The 10,967-nt window shown below is 43.7% G+C and overlaps 1 protein-coding gene across 2 annotated transcripts; it reads left to right on the forward strand.

The window, feature by feature from the left end:
* Window positions 1-269: 269 nt before the first annotated feature.
* LOC102393892 (allergen Bos d 2) lies at window positions 270-7,138 on the forward strand. Of its 2 annotated transcripts, none has more exons than XM_044937025.2 (7): window positions 270-405; window positions 913-1,052; window positions 1,246-1,316; window positions 3,181-3,288; window positions 4,598-4,699; window positions 4,869-4,905; window positions 6,933-7,138. In XM_044937025.2, the coding sequence occupies exons 2-6, from the start codon at window positions 1,030-1,032 to the stop codon at window positions 4,883-4,885; spliced, it is 321 nt and encodes a 106-aa protein (XP_044792960.2). In that variant the 5' UTR covers window positions 270-405; window positions 913-1,029; the 3' UTR covers window positions 4,886-4,905; window positions 6,933-7,138. The 2 variants fall into 2 exon arrangements, with proteins under 2 accessions (XP_044792960.2, XP_006074847.4); XM_006074785.4 differs by having other exon boundaries at window positions 7,041-7,138.
* Window positions 7,139-10,967: the final 3,829 nt, after the last annotated feature.

The raw sequence follows: 10,967 nt of genomic DNA on the forward strand, positions 1-10,967 counted from the left end.
TAATATAAATATCACTGTGCTTGAAATATGTCATATGTGCTGTGATTTCTCATCTAGTCCAAAGGCCAAATGTCCAAATTTACTTATGCTTCTCTTAAAACTAATACATTTATAAAAACCACAGATTGCGGAAGAAGCTCAGCTGCCAAGCAGGATGTCAGAAGATGGTATCTCCATAGCCAAGGTTTTCTGATTAATCACTGTTTGATCATTAGGTATTCTGCCAAGAGATGTATGCTATAAAAAAGCGGAAGCAATTCACAACCTCTCCAGCAACTGGGAAACCCTCAGATTCTGTAGAGGAAGAATTACTAGAGTCACAAGATGAAGGCTGTGTTCCTGACTCTTCTCCTTGGTCTGGTGTGTGCTGCCCAGGAAGCTCCAGCTCAGCCGGAATCCCCAGAGGTACCCAAATTCTGCTGATGTGAGAGAAGGTCTTGGTTCTGTGAGTCTGACAGAGAGAGACGGTCTTGGTTACATGGATGACAAGCTTGTGTATGTACAACACACATACTGTGATACACATATCTACATGAGCATAACACAATGCCCTGTCTTCCTGCTCATTGTATTTTTTTTTCATCTTATTTGTCTGTATGTAAGAAAAAAAAAAGCGAATATGCTATCATTTAGGGAGTTATGAACTGTCATGGTTTTTAATGTGTTGTTTTAGCTATTTCAAGGAACTCTAAATTCTTTCTGCTTGAATATGAATCATTATTGCATTTCACAGTCATTATTGCATTATTATTATTGCATTATTCGGCAAGGTAGGAGGTAGAACACTACTTTGCTTAATAAGACTGACTTGACTTCTCTTCTGAGGGAAACACAGAAGCAAAGATTGTGCTGGGTATTGGTGAAAAACATGTAACCAGGTTGACTGATGCTTATGGAGACCTTCCTTGTTAGATTACAGGAAACTGGTACACCATTTACATGGCCGCGAATAACAAGGAGAAGATTGAGGAAGGAGGCCCCCTGAGGACATACCTCCGCTGATTTGAGTGCATTGAGAACTGTGAAAAAATGTCCATTAGTTTCATTGTCACGTAAGCACAATCTGCCCCAACTTAACACAGCTACACTGTTGAGTTCTATCATGGGGTTCGGTCTTCAACGGGCAGTGAACGGTGGGGGTGATGCAAGTGAAGATGAGTGTGTGAACCCTGTTCATGGAAGGGTGACCTCCAGCGCTGGGGAATGGGTAGTGATGAAGGCATGTCTTGTCTGTCTGTCTTTCAGACATTATAACAGTTGCACCTTACTCACAGTAGTGGCACAGAGAGCAGAAGGAAATGTTTACCACGTAGACTGTGAGTAGCCAAGCTTTGTCAATGTGTGTGTCTTCTCAGGTTTGTTAGTCACTAAGTTGTGTCTGACCCTCTGTGACCCCATGGACTGAAGCATGCCAGGCTTCCCTGTCCTTCACCATGCCCCGGAGTTTGCTCAGACTCATGTCCATTGAGTGATGCCATCCAACCATCTCGTCCTCTGTCACCCCCTTCTCCTGCAGCCCTCAATCTTTCCCTCATCAGGGTCTTTTCCAGAGAGTCACCTCATCCCATCAGGTGGCCAAAGAGTTGGAGCTTAAGCTTAAGACTCAGCCCTTCCGATGAATATTCAGGGTTGGGTCTCCTAGAGGACTGACTGGTTGCTATCCTTGCAGTCCAAGGGACTTGAGAAGTGGGTAGTCATTTCCTTCTCCAGGGGATCTTGCCAACCCAAGAAGGGAAGCCAGGTCTCTTGCATTGCAGGCAGATTCTTTACCGTCTGAGCCACCAAAGAAGCCCCAAACCATGGACCTTGGTGAGATGGATGATTTTGGCTTCATCTAAGACAACTAGATGTCTGGACTTGTGTACTATTTTCTCTATTCATTACAAAGGCCACCTTGGGAAAGACATTACATTTTCCAGACATTAGTTCTGCACCAGAAAACGAGGATAAGGTCCAATTTGGAAGGTGCCATTGACGGCATCTGAGAAAAAGCCCCATGTTCCGCAGACATGGGGAAGTGTATACAGCTACCTAAGATTGCAACAATCCACTAAAAAATTATTTTCTTTTATTTGACATGCATGCATCTGTGCTCAGATGCTCAGTCTTGACTGACTCGTAATGACCCCATGCACTATAGGCTACCAGTTCTGTTCATGGGATACTCCAGGCAGGAATACTGGAGGGGGTTGCCATTTCCTCCTCCAGGGATATTCCTGACCTGGGGATTAAAGGGACATCTCAGGCATCCCCAGCACTAGCAAGCAGATTTCTTACAGCTGAGCCCCCTGGGAAGCCACTTATTTAAGCTTACAAAGATCAAAATTGCTTTAACTAAAGAAATTCTTTCAATATTAAAAGTTTTTACTAGCCTGATTAAGAAGTAGAACCTGATTAAAGTAAATGCCACAGAAAAGCATGAAGATAAAGTAACAGAAAATTTTCAAAATAATTTTTATGATATACAAAAAAAAAAAGGGAGGCTAGCACAGATTTCTATCTCTATGGTTTGCTATACTGGAAAGAATTCTCATATACCAATGGTGTAACATTGAATGATTAAATGTCTACATATTTGATTTTCAAGGAGAAAATGTGCAATGGAGCATTCTAATTTGGTCTGCTGCATGTTTTTTAATTTCCAACATGGACATGCAGCCACACGAACTAAAAAAGAATCATTTCAGGGAATATATCTCCAGCATTTGGCAATCGCCTCATTTCTAGCTCTTTTACCACCCTCTGTACTAGGAAATAACTTTATCTATTAACTTTTAACATGATTTGCTCAGAGAACACCTTTGTAATCAGGACTGTACTTATAAATTTGGTCACAAAATTCCTGAAAAGTTAATAGTCATCTTTAAGAGTAAGCTTTTATGAGCTGGTATGAGATGGTTCAGGCCCACCACCTACTACACTTGTAATAAGGAACTTCACTATCGTTCGTAGACTGTTCAGTCCACAAGACTGGACGTCTTTACTATGTTCAGAAGACAGTCATGTGGAGAAAGCTTTCCTACTTCACTAGCTGGTTTAACTGTTACTTACAACACACCCACTATGAATGTCAGTTCGACAAAGGTCACCATCAAAGGCATGTGAAGAATAAGAGATGCCCAAATGAAGAGGAAAGAAGTTAACTGTATTGAGATTTGAATTTATGTTTTTCTGCCACAGTCATGGGTAAAAATTCTGTGCAACTGATCCCTGTATCAGAAAGCATGTTGGTATTCTATGCTGAAAACTTTGATGGAGAGAAGACCACAAAAGTGACTTTTGCCCTCGGTATGTACTGTAACTCATTCTATGCAAGCTGGTCATGTTGATATAATCAGTATTTTTGTATTGAGGACAGAAGCATTACAGACGGTATATTTTATGAAGCACACTGGGGCAGACATGTATTCACACAGGAGAACTCAGACTTCATGTAACATGAGTTAGGGTTGTGCCCAAAGATTGTTATATGGGAAAGTGAACAAATGTAGCCACTGGCGATCCTATCATGTGGCTTTTTAAATAATTAGATACAGTTATCCTGGAGGTGCAATGAAATATTCCAGGATGGTCCATGGGATTCTTGTCAAATATCGCATATTGGAGTGGCCAGATTCTGAAACCAAAGTGAACCAAGGTTTAAATTTGAGTTCAGTAGACTCACAGTTCCCAAACATGAATCCATTCATCTCCACCACAAATGCTTTATTCTTTGTCACGATCGTTAAAATAAATCCTGAGACCTGAACTCGATGCTCTTCAAATAACCACTCGATCATATTGAATCCTTCAGAGGCATGTGGTCAGGCGTGGGAATCATGTGCCATGCGGCCAACCCCACAGGGTCACTGCCTGGCCCCTTTATGCTTTCTGATATTAAATCCACGTTGGGGCTGGATAGGGGGAGTGTCTGGTCTCTGAGGATGACAATGCCTGAGCTTTTCCCCTCAGTGACACGTGTGATGAGATTAGTGCTTGGGGAATGTTCAAATCACTTCTCCGCCTTCGTTTGAATATTGTTGTTCAGGCACTAACGTCTGCCTGACTCTTTGCCAGACCTCATGGACTGCAGCACGCCAGGCTCCTCTGTCTTCCACTCTGTCCCCGAGTTTGTGCAAACTTTTGCTCATGGAGTCAGTGCGTCTATCTAGCCACTCCTTTGACTGGAGACCATGAAAACCCCAGGGAAGGAATTCTAGGATGCAGACAAAGTGGACAGGAAGGGTTCGAGTTAAGAGAAATTCTGAGTTTCAAACGCCACCGTCACCTTCTCGGATGTTGCACTAGAGACAGCACTAACTCGGGGCTGCTTCAGCTCACAGGTGAATGGTCTGTGGTTCTCTCACCAGTTGTGAGAACTGGAATGTGAGAAAATGGAAACCACGTGGACTCTACCCCCACGGACCCATCTGAAGTCCTGCACGCACACATGGGAACCTCTGTAGAAAATCCCCGGCTGAGCAGGGTTTAGGTGATCGGGGAAGGGAGTGGTCACGGTGAGACTTGCTGGACACTACAGATACGAGCCAGGGGACACTCTATAACCGATGAAGGATTCTGACGCACACCTATCTGCCCTGTTTGCTATGAAATCTAGGCAAAGGAGACAGTTTGAGTCAAGAAGATATTCAGAAGTATGAGGAGATAAACAATGAAAGGGGTATTCCAAATGAAAATACAGAAGATGGCGCCCAAACAGGTAAAGGCCCCGAGGACAGCAGGTATCAGAAATGAAAATACATCATGAGGATACTTGATCCAAATTTCCTACTCCCTCAGTCATCTTTCATACAGGACTTTATCAAATAATTATTTCAAGTAGAGGCATATCAATACTCAATTTTTCCCTTATTCATTCTCTTTCACAGACAACTGTCCGAAATAAGAACTGAGAACCTCTGTTGGGTGAGTAGCACATGATACCTAACAACACTGAGGCTTCTTTAGTATGTTAAGGCCTTTTTTTTTGCCCCGGGGGCATACTGCTTTAAGAATGGGATATATACACAATTGGCTAGTACTCAACCCTGACAAAGACTGAAATAATGCCATCTGCAGCAACATGGATGGACCCAGAGATAATAAAAAAAGTCACAAATAGAAAAGCACCTATCATATGATATCCCTTACATGGGGAATGTAAAATACAACACAAATTAACTATTTGCAACATAGAAACAGACTCAAGGCCCAGAAAACAAAATATGGTTACCAAAGTGATAACTGGGGGAAGGGATGATTTGGGAGTTTGGGTTTACGAGATATATACTACTAAACATAAAATGAACACCTAGAATATGCTGTGCAGCACAGATATCTGTGCTCAATGACTTGTAATAACCTGTAGAGAGAATAATGTAAAAAGGTATATATTTACATACATACGTATATAACTGAGGGCTTCCCTGGAAGCTCAGTATAAAGAAATCTGCCTGCTGATGCAGGAGACGCGGGTCATGGAATAGTTAATGACTAGCCACTCATGGCACCCCACTCCAGTACTTTGCCTGGAAAATCCCATGGACGGAGGAGCCTGGTGGGCTGCACTCCATGGGGTCGCTAAGAGTCGGACACAACTGAACGACTTCACTTTCACTTTTCACTTTCATGCATTGGAGAAGGAAATGACAACCCACTCCAGTGTTCTTGCCTGGAGAATCCCAGGGACGGGGGAGCCTGGTGGCTGCCGTCCATGGGGTCGCACAGAGTCGGACACGACTGAAGCGACACAGCAGCAGCAGCCACTCCAGTATTATTGCCTAGAAAATGCCAAAGACAGAGGAATCTGGCAACGTACCATACGGACAAAAGAGTGGGATATGACCTGGCAACTAAATAAAAACAACAAATGTATGCATAAAGCACTTTGCTATGTACCAGAAACTAACACAACATTGCACATCAACTAAATTTCAATAAAAGTTTATTAAAAAAAAAAAAACAGGATCACAAAACTGTCCATCCTGCCAAGTGGCAAAGGCTAGGGCTTACATAAGGGTTTGGACTTAAGTATCTAAACGCAGACACTGGTCTAGACCCCGCAGTGACATGTTTTGCGGACAAAGAAGATTGTGTGAAGCCCTGAGCTGTGAAACATGGTGAACTCTGGGGAACCCCAGTGTGAATGAATGATCTTGCAGCCACATCTTTATGATTGTAAGCAAGATTTATAGAATATGTTAAGCAGCATAGGTCCCCCAGTACATAGTCTCCTACATCTCAGACATGTGCATATGTAACTTAATAACTCTCATCATAAGACCTGATACTGGGTTGCTCACAGCTAGTTTCAGTTCACTTCAGTTGCTCAGTCATGTCTGACTCTCTGGTACCCCATGGACTGCAGCACACCAGGCCTCCTTGTCCATAACCAATTCCCCAAGCCTGCTCAAACTCATGGCCATCGACTGGCGATGCCATTCAACCATCTCATCCTTTACTGAACACTTCTCCTTCCACCTTCAATCTTTCCCAGAATCAGGGTCTTTTCAAATAAGTCACTTCTTCTCATTAGATGGCCAAAGTATTAGAATTTCAGCTTCAGCATCAGTCAGTCCAATGAATATTCAGGATCAATTTCCTTTAGGATGGCCTGGTTGGATGTCCTTGCAGTCCAAGGAACTCTCAAGAGTCTTCTTCAACACCACAGTTCAAAATCATCAATTCTTTGGCACTCAGCTTTCTTTACAGTCCAATCCTCACATCCATATATGACTACTGAAAAAAAAAACATAGCTTTAGCAGATGGACACAAGGTAGCCATTCTATGCAAACCCCATGGGCAGTCACACAGAGGGACTTCTGTGCAATGGGTCTTGTAAGGGAATTTCTCACTACTTCCAGCAGTAACTGTTTCTATCTTTCATTCTCTGACCAACATCATGTTAACTGTAATCATCTCAACAACGTCTTAAATTTTTTCATGGTTAAAGAAGAAAATGAAGTAAGGCTATGAGAAGCATCGCATCAGTAATGTGTCCCAATCATCCATATGAAGATTATAGACCTTTTCCTTAAAATCGTCCTTTCTTCTCTCCCAGGAAATCATGATTCTACACGGCTTTCCTGCCACAAATCTCCTCTGCTCTTGCTGATGTTACTGAATTTCTAAACTGTTCAATAAAATGATTAATACACATATGTGTCCATAAAGATGCCATATTTGCAAATACAAAAAAAATATGTAAATCCAACTATGTAGAAAATTGAGTATAGCATGTGGCAGGAGATAACTGTGTTTAGAACACATGGTGTGAACACTGCAAGTGTGTTGGTGAGAAGAGAGAATAAACCACAGATAATAATTTTCTCTGAGCTTCCCTTATGGCTCAACTGGTAAAGAATCTGCCTGCAATGCAGGAAACCTGGGTTCGATCCCTGGGCTGGGAAGAACCCCAGAGAAGGCCATGTACACCCACTCCAATATTCTGGCCTGGAGAATTCAATGGACTGTATAGTCCATGGGGTCACAAAGGTCCTCCATGACTGAGTGACTTTCCCTTTCAACAGTCTTATACAGTGATATGAGGTTTCCACCTGATGTCATGTGAGCAATGGGGGTGGTTAGTTAGAGAACTTCAAATAGAACCTGTGCTTTCCTAACTGGCATTGGAAAACAACTCAATTCTGTTTTTAAGCAGTGCTCATCTGCTGTGGGGTTGCTGGTAGTGGTAAGGATTTGGCAGAATGCAGTGTTACATGGGTTTCCCAGGTGGTTCACTTGTTTAGAATATGCTGATTCAGGTCACACAAGACAAAGGGGACTCTTCCCTGGGTTGGGAAGATCCCCTGGAGAAGGGAATGGAAACCCACTGCAGCATTCTTGCCTGGAGATTCCCATGGACAGGGGAACCTGTCAGGCTCTGGGGTCCATGGGGTCTCAAAGAGTCAGACACAATTTATTGATTGAGCCTGCACACACACACACACACACACACACACACACAACAAAAGTGAACAGTAAGTACTCAAGAAAGAGCACTGAGGTTGGATACAAGGCACCAGGTATGTGGTGTCCTATTCGGGGCTGCTAGTATTCAGCTCCACCCCCGGAAGCAGTGGCTTTGTTGCTGATGGAGGTGATGAGTTATCTGTAGCTGTTCAGTCACTCATCAGGGGTGTTTTAAAATAACAGTCATTCATTGGTGCTTAATGATGGGGAACAAAGGAGCCACGTGGGAACCCACAATGGTCATGCCACTGGACCAGACAAGAGATTCAGTCCATTTCAGTTCAGTTCAGTTCAGTCGCTCAGTTGTGTCCAACTCTGCAGCACGCCAGGCCTCCCTGTCCATCACCAACTCCTGGAGCTTGCTCAAACTCATGTCTATTGAGTCCGTGATGCCATCCAACCATGTTATCCTCTGTTGTCTCCTTCTCCTCCCACCTTCAATCTTTCCCAGCATCAGGGTCTTTTCCAATGAGTCAGTTCTTCCCATTAAATGGCCAAAGTATTGGAGTTTCAGCTTCAGCATCAGTCCTTCCAATGAATATTCAGGACTGATTTCCTTTAGGATGGACTGGTTGATCTCCTTGCAGTCCAAAGGACTCTCAAGAGTCTTCTCCAACACCACAGTTCAAAAACATCAATTCTCTGGCACTCAGCTTTCTTTAACATTGACTGAAAAATGGCTTAGAGGGTAAAGCATCTTCCTGAAATGTGGAAGACCTGGGTTCAGTCTCTGAGACCTGGGTTCAATCCCTGGGTCAGGAAGATCCCCTGGAAAAGGCAATGGCACCCCACTCCAGTACTCTTGCCTGGAAAATCCCATGGACAGAGAAGCCTGCAGGCTACAGTCCATGGGCTCACAAAGAGTCGGACGACTGAGCAACTCGACTTTCACTTTCAGCTTTATAGTCCAACTCTCACATCCTTACATGACTACCAGAACACAATGGCTTTGACTATACGGACCTTTATTGGCAAGGTACTGTCTCTGGTTTTTAATATGCTGTCTAGGTTTGTAAGCCAGCCTTAAAATGACAGCAAGAATTAAACTAAACCAAAAAATAAAACCGAAATACTGAGCAGAGGTACTTCCCTAGGGGCCCAGAGGTTGGGAATCCACCTGCCAAAGCAGAAGACACAGGCTGAATCCCTGACCCTGGAAGATCCCACGTGCGGCAGGGCAACTAAGCACTATTGATCTTCTTCTCTGTAGCCCTCCCTTGAGGCTCAACAAGATAACCACCACAAGGAGAAGGCCTTAAAATCACAGTAGAGAAAGGCAGAGAACACAACAAATACCCAGTGTGTGTTTTAAAATTAAACATATACTGAGCAGTGGTTTAAGTGGCTGCATGCACACTGCATCGAACTAAGACTATAAATTTATTACCAGGGACTCAGTAAAAAAAAAAAAAGTCTGCTCAGCCCTACATTCAAACCAATAGTGGAAAACAACTACCCCAGAGAGAGAAAAAATGAGAATTCACATGTTACTCTGTACTGATATAAAACGGGGCTTCCAAAGTGACTCAGTGGGAAAGAACCCACCTGCCAATGCAGGAGATGTGGGTTTGATCCCTGGGTCAGGAAGATCCCCTGGAGAAGGAAATGACAGCCCACTCCAGTATTCTGGCCTAGAGAATCCCATGGACAGAGGAGCCTGGTGGGCTACCGTCCATGGCCTGGAAAAGACTCAGAACACGCCTGAGCGACTCAACAACAATCATCAGTTTCAGGGTCATTTTCTTTCCCTTGTCTGAGACAAGTTCTCAGAATTGTGACAACTTAATGGCAACCCACTCTAGCGTTCTTGCCTGGAGAATCCCAGGGACTGGGGAGCTCGGTGGGCTGCAGTCCATGGGGTCTCGAAGAGTCGGACACGACAGAGCGACTTCACTTTCACTTTTCACTTTCATGCATTGGAGAAGGAAATGGCAACCCACTCCAGTGTTCTTGCCTGGAGAATCCCAGGGACGGGGGAGCCTGGTGGGCTGCCGTCTATGGGGTCGCACAGAGTCGGACACGACTGAAGCGACTTAGCAGCAGCAGCAGCACGTCATGACTACAGTGTGGTTATCCTGTAGTTACCTTGTCCACTTGGTGGGGGTTTCAGTGTCTGTAAGACAGCTCCCAGGACATGGCTCGCAATACTGCCTACAACCTTTGAGGACAAACTAAGGGGCTTGGATTTGCTTACTGACTAAAGTATTAGTGTTTAGCACGGTTGGATGTTTTTCTTTGCTTCTGTGTTTCTCCCTTCTCTGATTAAACTGATTCTCTAGCTCCAGTTTCTCCCCAGACAAAAGACAGGTGGAGGACATGGCGGGAAGGGCCACGGGGCCCTGCTCGGTTTCACTAAGATCCATCGGAAATGGATTCTGCGCAGGAAGGGTTGCCATGCACTGAGACGAGAACGCTGGTAGTTCAGTTCATATTCAGAGCTCGGATGGTCATGACCAGGGCAATCTAAGATGTTTGTAGAGAAGTCTAGAATAATAAAGGCAAAGTAAAAAAAAAAAAGAAAAGAATACATTTAGTTCTGTCTTCCTTCGTGAACACAAAAGACAATCTGACTTCTGCTTCATTTAAGTGTATAGTTCATTTGTACTTAATGCAGCTCACTGCATGGCTGGGTTTAGGTCTGGTATCTCTCAGGTCTCTAAGTGCCTGTTGGCACTTTTCTGTACTGTGGGCTTCATTTCACTGCAGACATCTACCTGACGTCTCTCAGGTGATTCTACATTAATTATATGCCTTATATAGATACTCCATATACAATGTGTTAGCCACTCAGTCGTGTCCGACTCTTTGCCACCCCATGAATTGTAACCCACCAGGCTCCTCTGTCCATGGAGTTCTCCAGGCAGGAACACTGGAGTGGGTTGCTATTTCCTCCTCCCCAGATACAATAAACTATATCTATAATAAATTATATGTGTTATATGCTAATTAATTATATTAAAGATCAAATACTTTTCATGGTTTGAAACCGCCTGTATATGTCTTGGAGGAACAAACT

Source organism: Bubalus bubalis, chromosome X (assembly GCF_019923935.1).
Source record: "Bubalus bubalis isolate 160015118507 breed Murrah chromosome X, NDDB_SH_1, whole genome shotgun sequence".
Classification (NCBI taxonomy): Eukaryota; Metazoa; Chordata; class Mammalia; order Artiodactyla; family Bovidae; genus Bubalus; species Bubalus bubalis.